Source organism: Fukomys damarensis, unplaced genomic scaffold, assembly GCF_012274545.1.
Source record: "Fukomys damarensis isolate Sample0158 unplaced genomic scaffold, DMR_v1.0_HiC HiC_scaffold_36, whole genome shotgun sequence".
Taxonomy (NCBI): Eukaryota; Metazoa; Chordata; class Mammalia; order Rodentia; family Bathyergidae; genus Fukomys; species Fukomys damarensis.
In genome coordinates this window covers 49,192,674-49,207,006 of record NW_022900948.1, presented here as the reverse complement: position 1 = coordinate 49,207,006, position 14,333 = coordinate 49,192,674, and the positions used below count along the sequence as shown (strand labels likewise).

At 62.8% G+C, this 14,333-nt stretch overlaps 3 protein-coding genes across 15 annotated transcripts; all 3 read right to left on the bottom strand.

Annotated features, from left to right (window-relative positions):
• Positions 1–2,288: 2,288 nt before the first annotated feature.
• On the bottom strand, positions 2,289–7,217 carry Slc34a3 (solute carrier family 34 member 3). 13 transcript variants are annotated; one of them, XM_010608794.3, is made up of 14 exons: positions 7,058–7,203; positions 6,296–6,386; positions 6,063–6,188; positions 5,544–5,672; positions 5,321–5,464; positions 5,133–5,244; positions 4,854–5,049; positions 4,638–4,727; positions 4,455–4,536; positions 4,184–4,351; positions 3,995–4,111; positions 3,795–3,919; positions 3,091–3,145; positions 2,548–2,885 (listed from the first exon to the last, which is right to left on the bottom strand). In XM_010608794.3, exons 2-14 carry the CDS (start codon positions 6,378–6,380, stop codon positions 2,626–2,628), a joined length of 1,689 nt encoding a protein of 562 aa, XP_010607096.1. In that variant the 5' UTR covers positions 6,381–6,386; positions 7,058–7,203; the 3' UTR covers positions 2,548–2,625. The 13 variants fall into 13 exon arrangements, with proteins under 13 accessions (XP_010607092.1, XP_010607091.1, XP_010607093.2 ...); XM_010608796.3 differs by having other exon boundaries at positions 2,690–2,885; positions 3,995–4,124; positions 7,058–7,216; XM_010608790.3 differs by lacking the exon at positions 3,091–3,145 and having other exon boundaries at positions 2,289–2,885; positions 4,854–5,040; positions 7,058–7,202.
• A 732-nt stretch (positions 7,218–7,949) lies between these two features.
• Rnf224 (ring finger protein 224) lies at positions 7,950–9,433 on the bottom strand. Its single transcript, XM_010608799.1, has one exon. The coding sequence runs from the start codon at positions 8,822–8,824 to the stop codon at positions 8,339–8,341; it is 486 nt and encodes a 161-aa protein (XP_010607101.1). The 5' UTR covers positions 8,825–9,433; the 3' UTR covers positions 7,950–8,338.
• Positions 9,434–11,283: 1,850 nt separating this feature from the next.
• Cysrt1 (cysteine rich tail 1) lies at positions 11,284–13,659 on the bottom strand. The gene is made up of 2 exons (XM_010608800.3): positions 12,223–13,659; positions 11,284–11,905 (listed from the first exon to the last, which is right to left on the bottom strand). Exon 2 carries the CDS (start codon positions 11,896–11,898, stop codon positions 11,470–11,472), a length of 429 nt encoding a protein of 142 aa, XP_010607102.1. The 5' UTR covers positions 11,899–11,905; positions 12,223–13,659; the 3' UTR covers positions 11,284–11,469.
• Positions 13,660–14,333: the final 674 nt, after the last annotated feature.

The following is a 14,333-nucleotide window of genomic DNA, read 5'->3' as shown; positions in this document are numbered from 1 at the left end:
GCGCCTGCCCGCGCGCCGTGTTGTGGAGACGGCTCTGGCTGGGCGCCGGTCGCCTTGGAGCCACGTCCTGGAGCCAGGGCTGCGTGGAGACGAGTGACTGGCGTGTTTGGCCACAACGCGCTTTGTCCTCGAGAGGGAAAACAACCACGTGAAGGAGTACATGCAGTTGGCCCTTTTATCGGCTTCGAAAACAGTACCTTTACATTTCACCTTCAAGTGTTTTTAAAAGAAGTAAATCGCACCGTGGGGGTCCCCCCCTGCTGAGGCTGGCATTCTGGTTGCACTAGACTGTCCGAGGCAACACCTGCTCACATATTTTTTTTTCTTTAGAGAAAGAGCACCCACTCCCCTACCACAAAATACACAATACCGCAGGGTCCAGAACCACCGTCTCCTGAACGCTTGCCAGGACATGCAGCCTCAAGTGTAGGCAAAGGTTTACAGTCCACGCTCACGTCCCCACCAGAGTGGTCTAGCTACAGCGGGGTGGGGTAGGGCTGTTGCCAGGAAGATGAGCCAGCAGGTCATAGAGCCAGGCAGTCCATGCAGGCCTGGAGTCTCTGTCCCCTTTCCACAGACTGGCCCAAGAAGTGGTACCTGACTCCTGCGACTCTGCTAACACAGGGCTGGAGTCCATATCGGCAGGTGGGGGTACACAGGGTCCTCTTGCTGTCCTGGAGCTGGCTCCGTTCCTGCCCAGTAGCTTATCTGCCTAAGCAGGAGGTGAGGAGGCCCTTGACAGCTCCCTCAGCAATCAGGGAGGAGTCCAGCGCTTTTCCCACTGTGCAAAAATCCTGCCACAGCTGCTCTTTGAGGTGTTTGGGTCCAGGGTCCCTGTACCTTCAAAGCCACTCCTCAGGGCACACCCCCACTGGAAAAGGCCCCTGCTTTCCTGACCAGCGTGGCACTCCCATTTTACAGTTTACACAACACAGTTTACATCACTGGCCCAGGTGTGAGCCAGAGCTCTCCCTGGTGCCAGACTGTCTGCCTGGCCCCTCATGTTGCCCTCATGAGGAGGATGGTGGCTGGGGAAAAGACGGTGGCTGCACAGAGCTGGTGGAAGAGGCCCTCATATCCATCCTGGAGGAGAGAGGACAGTATAGGGCAGGAGGGCCCAGGCAGGATGAACACCAGACTGGGCCAGGAGGGCAGGGAGGCAAGCAGGAAGGGCCATGGGAGCGCTGGGCACCTGCCCTGGCTCTCCAGCCTGCAGCTGTTGAGGCCTCCACAAGGCAGGCTCTGTTTACTGGTGGCCATGGTCCCAGTGGGAGGGTGTGTTACTGCCAGGCAGGGGCAGTAGGCAGACAGGCAGTGTGGCCTCAGAGGACCCTGTTGCAAGCCTTTGTAGGAGGCCTTCGTTGTCCCAGAAGGAGAGGTGTCCAGTGTTTTCCCCCCTCCAGAAGGCCTCTCTGCCTTCACAGCAGGTCTCCCCAGGGAGCAGCCAGGCTCTGTCCCCAAAGGACACCATGCATTGATGCTGGCTCTGCAGGAGCCACTTGGAATTCCTACTCCTATGGAGGAGGACCAAGGCCAGCCTGCAGAATCTGCTGGGTAACAGGCCCACCTGTGCCCCTTGGCTCCCAGAGCAAGGGTCACCGCCTTCAGAGGGTGAAACCCAGTCCATGGAGGCCTAGGGGTTGGGGTGGTGGCAGAGGATGTAGGAGACAACCAGATCTGTCCCTAACTGAGTGCCTGAGTTCTGGAGTGAGGCGAGCTTTCCCTGGTTGCAGGAGGGAGCGGGGTTGGAGGTAGCAGAAAGCTCTGGGTGTCCCCAGTGTCCGGTTACCCATGCTGCAGATGAGCAGTCCTGTGCCAGAACCACCTGGTCTCCTGCGCAGGATTGGGCACTCTGCAGTGTGAAGCCCTGGGCCTAGTGGGCGGAAACCGCTCCTGGGGAGGGCTAAGACTAAACCCTGGGGGACTAAGAGCGCCCCCTGGCGCCAGAGAGACACAGCTCCCGGGTGGCGAGGTTCTGTGGGGCAGGCCAGGGCGGGGCACCTTAGGGGCTGCAGGACCCTGCCCCGCCCCTGCAAGCCCCTCCAAGCAGGGCCCGGCGCTGGGGGGGGGCGGTGCCTCCACCTGCAGCGGGGTGGAAAGGGCTCCCCCCTCCACCTCATGGGCCAGCTCCTGTTAGAGGCCTCCCCCTGCAGGCGGACTGTCCCCAGGGCTTCATAGAGGAAGGGCACCTGGCCCTGGCCCCTGAGTGTCCGCTAGGGGCAACATTGCCCTGTGCCTCCAGCTCCCTAGAAGCCCTGTCTAAGGAGAGACCACAACTCTTGGGCAACAGCCTCATTTATTTGCGAAAGGGTGCAGTGCCTCAGAAGTCTTTGCCCTGGCAGGGCCACCTGGCGGACCAGCTGTCCACCGGCACCAGTCTCAGCCCAATGGGTCTGGAATGGTACGTGGACACCCACCCTTCAAAATTGCTGGAAGGCCAGGACCTCAGGGGTTTCATAGCAGTGAGCCTCTTTGGAGGCTGTCTGGGAGTGGGTACAGGCCCTGCCCGAGCAGCATTGGGTCACCAGGCGGTCCCAGGGCTCCAGAGATCGAAGAGAGAGGGGCAGCCAGGCCCAGGAGCGCAGGCTGCGGGGCAGCCAGGATGGTCGGCACCGCTGCAGGATGTTAACTAGGATGAGGAGGAGCACCAGCCCCACCAGGGGTGCTCCGGTGGTGGCCAGCACTGTGCCCCCTGCCAGAGAGAGCCCGAAGACTGCCAGGGGCAGCAGCAGGAAGGTAAGCAGCAGGTAGACAACGGCCACCCAGCGGTAGCGGGCAGTCAGGTCCCCAAAGTGCTTGGCCAGTGGGATGGGCAGCCGCAGGATGGGCACCATGTACCACAGCAGAATGCCAGCGAGGTTGAAGAAGAAGTGGATGAGGGCGACCTGGGGTGCAGGGAGGGAAGGCAAGGGTCAGGTGACTGGGTCACGGGATGGGGATCACCTGGGCTCTCTGCCCCTGACCACGGCATAAAGGGCTTATGTCCAAAGTTTGTCCCATTCATCCCGCTCACAGCAGAGATGGAACCCTGGGAGGGCAGGTTCCGGCCAGGTGTGGGCAAGTGCCCACCACCCACCCTAGAGCACACACCTGAGAGCTGGAAGCCTGGGCCAGCACCTCCTGTTGGTAACTGCATCCCTAAAGGCTGGGGGAGGAGGTTCAGAGCTACAGGGCCCCTCCAGGAGTGGGCAAGGCTGGGGCTTCCAGAAGGTGTGGGGTAGGGCCCTGCACTGGGAGGGCCCTGCGCTGGGAGCAGCAGCCCAGCACAATCCCGGTTTCAGAGCCGAGCCTGTGTGCCTACCTGGGCAGAAGGAGGCTCTAGCCAGCATGGGGTGCTTTAGAGAGAATGAGCAGTGCTGTGGGCCCAGAAGTGGGGTCCAGAGGGGGGCACTGGATGATGGGGGCATCTCGGAAGCCGAATCACAACTGGGCACGGCCTGAGTGATCATGATAGGTGGTGGGGCCTCTGGATGGGGGCTGGGCAAGGGGGCATTGCCCAGGTGGCCACTGTTGGTTTAAAGCAGCTGGTTCGTGGGGGTTAGAGAGGCACCTCGCACACGGAAAACAGCACTTGTGACAGCCCCCACATGGGCCAGGTTGGAGCGTGGGTGAGCATGGAGAGACAAAGGGGCAGCAGGCACAGGTGTGGTCCCGGCCACTCTGAGAAGACAGCCCTGGGAAGGGTGAGGTCTGGGGAGAGGCGGGGCCTGGTCGGGGAGCTGGGTCTGAAGGCCTGTGGCTGGAGTTGAGGAGGCCCTGGCCAGGAAGGAGCAGGAGGGGGACCTGGGCAGTACCTGGACGGCAAAGAGCAGCATGTCCGAGGGGCTGGCCAGGGCAGCCAGCAGGGCCGTGGTAGTGGTGCCAATGTTGGAGCCCAGGAGCAGGGGGTATGCCCGGTCCAGGCTGATCACCCCAACACCTAGGCAGCAGGAGTCAGCACAGGGCCCCGGCAGAGCCCCGGCCCCCTGCAGGCCCACTGCCAGCCTGGGCTCACCCATGAGGGGCACGACGGCTGCCGTGAAGACACTGCTGCTCTGGAGCAGGAAGGTCATGCCAGCTCCCACGAAGATGGCCAGGCAGCCGCTGAGCCAGCCGAAGGGGAAAGGGAAATCTGGGGACGAGCACTGGGTCACGGGGGCGTCCCCGCCCTGCCCTCAGCCCCAGGCCCCAGGTCCATTTGCACCTGCATTGATGACGGTCCTCACAGCCTGGGCAACGTGGCCTCGCAGCACAGAGTTGAGTAGCTTGACGATGAGGACCAGGCAGGCACTCAACACCAGCAGGGAGCCGGCGAGCAGGATGCAGCCTATGGCTGGATCTGAGAGCACCGAGCCCACAAATAGGTGGCGGCCTGGCGGAAGGCAGGGTGGGGCGGGGCAGGGTGGTGAGCAGGTTGGGCATGAGGCAGCCAATGCAGGGGCAGGAGGTGGGCTGGGCGGGCACACAGGGCTCACAGGGCAGCCTGTCTCCGAGGGCTGAGCTGTTTCTCCCGGTGCAGGGGCTGAGGGCTCCAGTGGCACTGCTGTGGCCCTGGCTCTGGTAGGGGCAGGGAGGACTCAGCATGGCGCGGTGGCAGTCGGAGTGGGCGGGGCATCTTGGCAGGTCAGAGATCAAGGCTGGGGTCAGAGGCACCTCACCAGCTCCCTGCTGCAGCCACACCAATGCTTAATGAGGCTGGTGGTGGTGGTGTTGCCAGTGGCACCGCCGGCTATCAGGTCACTGTCCAGCTGGTGGGCAGAGGGGCCAGGACTCAGCAGGGGCCCCAGGGTCCACAGGCACAGGGAGGCCTTGTGTCCACTCCACCCTCTTTTCCTGGCCAGGACAGGGCCTCTACCTCCCCTTCTGGGCTTCACCTGCACGATGAGGTGTGTGAGTGGCTTTGTCAGTGCCTTGAGAATGTCCGGGGCCCGTGTCCCAGGCTGCAGGTGGGCAACACCCAGGGCCAGTGCACTGAGCCTCTGCAGCAGGGCCGCAACGCTCTCCAGTGGCAGCAGGACCAGCACCGTGAGCCAGTTGAAGATACCATGCACAGCTGAGCCACTGAAGGCCCTGCAGCCACACAGGGCAGGCTGTGCGGTGGCCTTGGCCGTGACCGCTGCCACCTTCCATCCTGATCCCCCAGACACACTCACCGGCGGAACTCGTCCCGGTCCCCTGACTGTGCCATGGAGACCAGCGTACTGGTGATGGACGTGCCCACATTGACGCCCATGATGATGGGGACAGAAGCCTGGACGGTCAGCACTGTGGAGATGCTGCCTCAGCTGTTGCCCGCCCAGCCTGCTTGCCCACCACCGCCTGTGGAGGGGAGGGGACTCACGCTTGGAGGCCACCATGCTGACCACAATGGAGGAAGATGTGCTGGAGCTCTGCACAAGCACTGTGACCAGCACACCAATGACCAGTCCCGCCACAGGGTTGGACAGCGCCGCGTTGCCCTTAAAGACATCTCCGGCCATTCTGCCTGCACCCAGCACAGAGGAGACCTGAGGCTGCAGTGGGCTGGCCGTGCTTCCCCGCCCTCCACCCTTCCAGCCACTCACTGCCCAGCAGTTGGAAGCCAGAACTGAGGACATCCAGGGAGCAGATGAAGAAGTAGAGGCTGCCCAGGAGCCCACAGACCTTGAGAAAGCCGATGACCATCCTGCACATCCTGCCAGCCATGCTGAACTCTGTGGACGTGGGGCAGGGCTGTCTTTGGCCAGCCCCCACCTTCCACCTACCCATCACCCTCCACCCCTCCTCACCGCCCCATGGCAGAGTTCAGGAATCCCCTTCTGTGCCACTGGGGAGGGAACCATTTTCTTGTCCTCTGTCCCCAGGGCAGGACCTAGGTTGCCTTTGTCCTCCGCCCATTCGCTACAGTGTGACCACCAGCAGGGAAGAAGAGGCAGGAGGGCGGCGTGGCCCTGCGTCTCAGGATGGAGCACAGATGAGCAGAGGGCCACGGGCATCCCAGGTGCTGGCTGCTGGGTGGGTTGCCCTGGGGCCTGTTTGGGTGAGCTCTGCCCTGTACTTTTGCCCAACCCTAACCCTAACCCTTACCCTGATCCAGGGCCTACCTTTCAGCGGGCTCGTGTTCTTCAGCTGAGGGAGGGCCCAGGGGTCCATGCTGCCCTCCTCCAAGACTAGGACGGAACTGCAGGTGTCCGCAGGGGTCAGGTCAATAGGGCTGTTTCTAGAACCCCCTGCCAGGAGGGGGGCACAGGTGAGGGAGGCCCGGAGCATGAGGGACACAGGTCCTTCTCCTGTCTGGGGCATGCCATTGGAGGTGGGGGCCTGGGGCTCCTTGTACCTGCATCTCTCAGACTCCTGTCCACCAGGTCGATCGTAGCCAGAGTGGGGTGGGGGACCTGGCCACCAGCAAGGGAATTCGGCATAGATTTCTGGCAGGGGCAGACCCAGGACCAGGCAAGATGTGCTAGGGGGAGGCTGGGTTAGAAGCAGCTGGCTCCCCCGACTGCCCTACGCTGCTGAGCAGGCTGAATGTGGGACACCGGCCTGCTCCGTCCCTCGCTGCCCCTTCAGGCCCAGTGACTTGCCTTCCCTCTGTCCATGGCAGGCGGCTGTAATGACCTCATGGTGTCAGGCAAGCCCAGGCCAACTTTTAGGGGGCAGAGTCAAGGGGGCCCTGGCTCCCTGGTCTGGAGATGGCACAGGGCACAGGTTTCTGGGATGCAAGCGGGGGGTGCCCAGGAGCTGGGAAGCCCTGAGGCCTCTCCTATGAGGTGTCACGGGGGATGCTGTGGATGACCTGGGCATAGATGTGGGCATTGGACACAAATGGTGCCAGGTGAGGAGCAGGGCAAGAGGCTCGAGGGGCTCAGGCACACCAGGCCACCAAGTGGCTCCTTTCCCTGCAGCTCTGCTCCAAGACCACTGCCTCTGGAGCTTCCCTTCCAGCCTCTAACCTGACCTCCTGCTTGGCCCCTAGGTTCGGCTTGGGGGTCTATGCAGACCTTCTGTCTTCCCTGCCCCAGGCTGGTGTCACTTGCCCCTGGGGTCCCATCCTGTCCTTACTGTCCATGGGCCCTAGCCTGTTTCTGGGAGCTCCTACCTGCGTGGGTGATGAGGGGTACCCGTAGGGAGAAGGCAGCAGGAGCAGCCGCAGGTCAAAGATTCCCTGGGTGCCCACGTGACCTGCTATGTCCCAAGCCCCATTAATGTTTACCCAGGTGCTGAGGCCCCCAAGGGGAGACCCCGCCTGGTACCAGAGCCCCCGGGCCTTGTCACCCAGGGGTAGGAGCTCTGAGCCCTGGCCAGCAGCCCTCTTGGAGTGCCCAGGACTCCAAGACAGGCCAGGACATGGCAGGCTGGATACTGGATGCCCATATCCAGCAGGAGGGGCCTGAGGCTGAGCTGTGCAGATCATCAGGTTCTCCCTGTCCCTGCAGACGCTGGAGGGAAGCCCTTGCACGTGGCATCCCTGGCTGCAGCAGAGAGGTTTGGGGAGGGCTGGGCTCATCTTCAGGGACATGGGGGACTTTGCCCCCAGGGGGAGGAGGCCTGGTGTCCACTCAGCAAATTCTCTCCCTACCCTATCCTGCCCACCCCCCTGCAGGGGGAGCTCCCAGGGGTTCCCAGAAAATGGCTCCTTCCTGCAGGGGTGGGGTGCTACAGCCCCAATTTTGGGGGGCAAGAGCCTTAGCCTCTGGCACCCCTCTGAGGATCTGTGTTGGGGCTCCAAGGAAGCTTGGATAGCTCAGCTGAGCTGTGTAACCTCAGGCCAGCCTATTCCCTCTCGAGGCTGGGAGCTGGCCCCCACGATGCTGTCCTTAATGCCTGCCCTAGTGGGGGACCCTCCTGGATCAGGGCCAGACACGTGATGGGAGGGAGTTAGTATTGTTGAGTGGATGAAATTTACAGTTTGTGTGGAGGTCAGGGACGGAGGTCAGGGATGGCCCTGCCCTGCTCCTGGCTCACCCCTCTTCCCCAGAGAGGGGCCCCTGCCCTGAGGGCTCCCCCACACGGGATCAGCTGCGGCCTGGCCCTGCCCTTTGGCCTGTGCCCAAGTCCTGGGATCAGCCTCCAGCAGATGCATCTGAGCTGAGCCCAGGCCTGCCTTTCAGCTCAGTCTGACAGCAAGGTGCCCAGCAGGTGCGCGACAGGCCACTAGGATCATTGAAGTCACCAGTCTCCTGCATAGTCTCCCGCCAGTGAAGGTGCCGCCCTTCAAGCCATGGCCTGTGGGTTTCCATGGTGGGGTTGGCCTCAAGGGGCCACCTGGGGCTGCACCCAGATGGTGAGCCGTCCAGTGGCTCTGGGTGGACTGTGTGTGGCCCGTGGTTTCTGGCAGGCAAGCTCCAGGCAGCTGTCCCCCTGCAAGGGTGGTCAGGGCTCAGACCTCGGGGCTGCTGGGGGGCGCCCAGCATAAACTACTCCAGCCACAGCAGCAGCAGCAGTAGCAGCGGTGTCGGGGCCTGGGGAAGTGGGGCTGGGGGCTCAGGGTAGGGCAGATGGCAGCTGGCTGCTCAGAGACTGCAGCTTCAACCTTAAGGGGTGCAGGGCGCTGGGGCCGAGCCCTCGCTGGCTCCAGCTCAGCCTTGATGGCAAGGAAGGTGGCCAGGTCCAGGTCCAGCATGGCCACTCCTCCACGAGGTGTGGGTGTGCTCTGGCGGCACTGCGGGCAGGGGATCCAGTGCTGTTCGTGTGCCAGGGCATCCAGCCGCCGCATGCACGCCTGGCAGAAGGTGTGGCCGCAGTAAAGGCGGCGTGGCAGGTGCCCAGTGAGGTCGTAGGCTGAGTAGCAGACGATGCAGTCATTTTGCCGGGCTGTGGGAGCCGCACCCTCCTCCGGGGCACCAGGATCATCAGGCTGCAGCATCCTGGGCAGGGAGGAGGTCAGGGACAGTGGCTGAGGTCACGGCCCATGCTGCCTGCTGCTGCACCATGCGACACAGGCAGAGTGCTGGTCCAGAGAACTCAAGCCAGGCCACAGGGCTCCTAGGCAGTCACACACCTTGGAGGGCAGCCGGAGGCGTCCTGCCCAGCCGGCTGTGACCCACTGCCACCCACAGCCTTCTACCTACCAGGTGCTGCCCCTCCCACCCAGCCAGCCCGAGCCGCAGCCACACTAACCTGCATCCACTCCTCTGGCCAGCTGTGCCCAGCCAGGAGGTGGCCAGAAAGGGGGTTAGGGACCTGGACACCCAGGGCTCCCTCCTTGGGCTCAAATTACTACCCACAGAAGCCAGGCAGCAGGAGGCAAGTGGCGGTTGGGCTGCAGAGTGGGCTCCCCTTTCAGCCACAAAGCGGTGCAACTGGATCTGACACCACTCACAGGAGATAAGGTGACCCCTCCCCCTGCACTTGCTGCTGCCTAGGCTCTCTCCACCAAACCCCCAGACCTGGCCTTCCTACCTCCCAGACTTCCCTGTCTGGCATGGCGGCCCATGCTTGTCATCCTAGCTACTCAGGAGGCTGAAGCAGGAAGATCTCAAATTCAAGCCCTGCTTAGGCAATCTAAGAGACCCTGCCTCAAGCAACAGGTCTGGAAAACAAAATAAAAACAAAAACCCAGGTCTGAGTGGGACATGGTGGACCACACCTGTAATCCCAGTACTGGGGAGGGTGAGGCAGAAGAAACACTGCAAGTTTGGGGTCAGCATGAGTACATAGTGAGTTCAAGGCCAGTCTGAACTACATGAGACCCTCTCCTCCCAAAAACTAAGGTATTGTTCAGTAGTGGAGCACTTGCCTTGCATGTGCCAGGCCCTGGATTCAGTTTCCACTACTTCAAAGAAAAATAAATGGCCCCCTCCCTCACCCTTGTGTCTTCTCCACCCCACTGCCTTGCTGGCAGTGTCCGCCCTGCAGCCGCAGGGCACATCACCTCCTCCAGGAAGCCTGTCTGACCACACTGGGGCAGAGCCCCGACCTGCCTCTCTGCCCCGGGTCTCAGCTTTGTCTCTGGGCTTCGGCTGAAGTGTTCCCTTCCCAGCCCCAAGGTGGCACTCATGTACCATGCGTGGCATCCAGCCCCCCCCAGGCCAATCCAATTGGCATCTTCAGCCTCCTGGCCAGAGAGGGAGCTATGATTCTGGGACACACGGCCAGTGTGCCCAATGCTCTGGGCCATGGGCAGGGTGAACTTGGGGAATGAGGCCAGCTGGCCGGGCCCTCAGGACCCCACCACAGCCCCAACGAAAGCCTAGGGCACAGTGGCCATGAGCAGGCATGCCCCCCCGCCCCCCACAGTCAGCCTGCCTGGACTGGTCAGACAGGTTCACGTCCAGGCTGGGCAGGGCGGCCTCCAGAGCCAGCTGGGAGTCCCGCAGTGACTTGTCTGTCCCACACCCCAGGACCTCCAAATATCACACACCGCCCTTCCCTGCCATGTGACCTGGGCGATGCATCAGGGGACAGCTAGCCACAGGAGGACTTGTCCAGCCTGTGAGGCCAGCTCTGCTTCCACCTCCACTCAGTGCTGTGTGCCGTCTGGAGCCTGCCCTACCCTGGAAACAGCAGAACTCTGCACACTCCCCGCCCGGGCATCCCCACGCCTGCCCCACTGAGTGCACTCAGACACACTCAGGTATGCAGGCACCTGCCCCTTTGAGGCCCAGTCCAGGACCTCCTCCAGGAAGCCCAGCCCAGGGGGAAGCAGCAGAAAAAGTGCCTGACCAAGACTGGGCAGTGAGTCACAGTGGGCTGGGCTCTTGCCCTGGGCCGTCCTGCTCCACTCCCTGAAACCTGCGGTACCAGCCCCACCCGTACCATTCTGCCAGCTTGGTGTCGGCCTCTCAAGGGACTCCCTAGGAATGAAGTGTGGCATCCCTTGCCATGTGTCATGGGGATTGACCCGTCCACTCCGACCTCCACCCAGGGAGTGCAGGCCTGGCCCTGGTGGTGAGCAGGATCTCAGCCTCGATCAGCCTCTAGGCAGACCTGACAGCTGCAGGGCAGGCTGAGTGGAGGTGTCATAGGCAGTGGCTTCCCAGTCCCTGAGAAGTTCCACAAAGCTGGGGACTGTGTGTGAGTGTGTGTGTGTGTGTGTGTGTGTGTGTGTGTGCGCGCACAAACACGTGTACCTGAGGGCAGATGAAGTCGTCTGGCCCACGATGCCCTCCCACAGCAGGCCAGCCAAAAGGAAGGAATCATTGGCACAAAGCTCACCCTGCTTTATTGCCTGGGCCTTGCAGCCAGTGGTCAAGGGTGTCCCCATTGCTGCCTGCATGGCCAGTGCCCGTAACTGTTCCAAAAAGTTCTGCTGAGCCAATGGCTCGCCAGGTGGAAGGCCAGCCAAAAGGAAGGAATCATTGGCACAAAGCTCACCCTGCTTTATTGCCTGGGCCTTGCAGCCAGTGGTCAAGGGTGTCCCCATTGCTGCCTGCATGGCCAGTGCCCGTAACTGTTCCAAAAAGTTCTGCTGAGCCAATGGCTCGCCAGGTGGGCAGAGTCCCTGTCCAGGGCAGGAAGTGGTCGAAGTCCGTTGTTGACAATGGCTGTCTCTAATGTCCAGTGGGTGGGCTAGAGGATGACACAGCAGCAACGGTGACAGCGGCAGAATGGTGGGCAATGGCAGCAGGAGCAGCAGGGGCAGCAGCAGCAGTGGTGGGCGATGTCATCACCTCGTCCCATGGGTGGCCGGCCGGCATAGGTCAGTCCTGCCGGGCGCTGCCCACTGCTGTAGGGATTGCAGGGCTGCTCCCAGGACTGTTGGCTCTGGCTGGACGCAGCCCCCTTAGCCCCCTTGGCCCCCTTGGGCACTTCAGCCTCAGTGGGCTGCAGGACTCGAGCTGGCTCTAGGGTGCAGGTTGCTGTGGGCAGAGGCTGAGTCTCCGAGGATGAGGACGAGGGGGCCTCCTCTAACTGCTGCCCCACGTCTGGCCGCAAATGAGCCCGGGGGATGCTGATGTGGGTGTATGGGTTCTTGACAACCATCTCGTGGGGGTCCATGGCCAGGCTGCAGGGTGGGGACACACAGACACTCACTGGGCTGGGGACAGCTGTCTGAGTCTTCAGCCCGAGATCACCTACCCAGAAGGAGCCCGCCTTGCAGAGGCCCTGGTGCCCAAGTGACAAGAAGGCACTGTGTGTGCAAAGCCATGTGCCAGGGGTGAGCTCAGGTGTGAGCCGGAGCCAGGGTGTCCAGCTGCCATCCCCAGTGTCCAGACACTGCCCTAGGACAGATCTGGGAATGGAGACAGGGAGCTGGAAGCTGCAGCTGTGTGGTCAGGGAGCGCGGGGGTCAAGCAGGCCTGTTCCTAGGCCAGGACTTACCAGCAGCGGCAGTGGAGGCGTCTGTCCTCCCGGTCCTCCCAGTGTCTGTGTGCTCCCGGTCCTCCCAGTGTCTGTGTGCGGAGCGAGCAGCCACCTTTTCCCTCCTAGGGAAGGGTGTGGCCCTGGGGCGGGACTCGAGGCTGGGGTTCCTGAGATCAGGTGGCCCCAGCTATGGGGCACACAGCACCTGGCCCTCCCTCTCCTCAGGTGGGTGGCAGCCACAGTCTGGGCTGTGAGGGGTGCTGCCGAGCTAGGTGACTCAGTGACCACGAACCCAGGCTGTGGCTCAGGGAGGAGGACCTGGGTCATGGCCCCAGGAAGGAAGTGGGACCAAGCCCCGGATTCCACAGGTCCTGCTCACCCCAACACTGCACAAGGCCCTCGCAGGGCAGAGCAGGGCAGAGCTCCTCCCTGTCCCCGCTTCATCTCAGAGGCCAGGGTGATGGGCACTTTCCTAAATAATAAAAAATGATTGGTACACCTTTGTGAGTACATCTCTGATCCCAGAATTGGCCTGGTGGGCTTCTGTCTCAAGCGTCCTTTCCAGGGGAGGTGGGGCAGGGGCAACGCTCCGGGCCCTGCGCCCCATCCTTGGCCTGGCACCCTCGCGGGGTCGCCATGGAGTGACAGAGGGAGCAAGTACCGGGCCCGGCCTGGTGCCCGTGGGTTCCCCAGTGTGACCGTGACCGGCAAAGCAGCATCGGCCTGGGCTCCGCATGCACAGTCCTCGCTCCCCGGGAAGCAGGAGGAAGGCAGGACCAAATTGGACGTGGCCGCACCCCACGGTGACCCGGGTGGCCTGCGTGGAGCTGGGTAGACCGACCCGGACACTCGACCCCAAGTCCCAGCCTCTGAGGAAAAGTGGGTCTGCAGACCCGGGATTTCGGAGGCGGGCCAACAAGGCTCCTTGCGTAGGCGCTTAAGCAAGCATCCACTTAGCCTGGCAAACCCCGCCCCTCGCTGCGAGGCGAAGCCCGGCGCATGCGCGAGAGGGGCCGCAGCGCTGGATGAAAACTTTATTCCCCAGAAGCCTCCGCGCTGAGCTTCAGGGTTTTCCCAAAGATCCGGTTCGGTCGCCCAGATTCTTGGCTACAGACACCTGGTTCTGAATGGCCTGACTGGGCTTCTCCCTGGGGCGGGGCCTTAGCAAGGGGCGGGGCCTATGGACCTGTACCTCCCGTGGTGTGCTCCGGACAGCTCAAGGTTGGGGTTAGGGTTAGTGAGCCGAGGCCCTCGGGTGGGCTCGGGACCTCCTCTGGTCGCCCTCACCCTGGTCATCCCCATCGTGCCCGCCACGCCTTCGAGCCTGCTCACGGGCACATGCTTCACACCTGCCAGATGCCCCCCGGGTCCCACGGTGCCACCCAGGGGGCCCTGTCTTGCTCCCCAGGAACACGGTGTGGAGGACAGAGGGACTATCCAAATCCGTGCCGGGCTCGGTGCAGGCACAGGGGTGGCCACATGGCACGGTGGCCTGGCAGGGTAGGGGAAGGTACTCTGGAGGCCCCCAGACCGCAGTCACTAGCTTGTCTGAGGGCTCCCACAGGCAGGGGTGTAGCTGGTCAGAGAGGCCAGGAGGAGGAAGCAGAAAGGAATGGGGCTCCCCACGAGTGGGTCAGATAAGCACATGGCCTGACGTGACGGGGCACACGTGCTTTCCCGACGGAATGCCAGCCGCCCTGCCGGGCAGGTGACTGTGGTCGGCGGGCGGCCCTCCACCCAGCACGTGGCCGGCGAGACACACCAGCCTTCCCCGTGCCGCGCTCCACCCTTCTGTCCCCTTCCACCTTCTCGGGGTCTTTAGTCTCCACCCATGCCCTGGTACCCCATGATCGCCCGTGCCCATCCCTCTGAGCTGGCTGGTCCTGGGCACAGCGGGGAGAAGTTGACCCAGGCACCCACGGCGCCCCTGGGTGACAGCGGAGACCCTGCTTCTGGGCACGCGCAAAATAGACGAAAGGGGACCCCCCCCGCAGGTGCCCCCTCCCACGTGGGCATTGTGAGATCTCGAAATGTGAGGAGAAAGGGTTTCCCTTCCAGAATTGGATGCGGGTGCTGATCAGAATCCAGGATCAACGAGCTGGGGGGCGGAGGACTGGACGCTGCGGGGG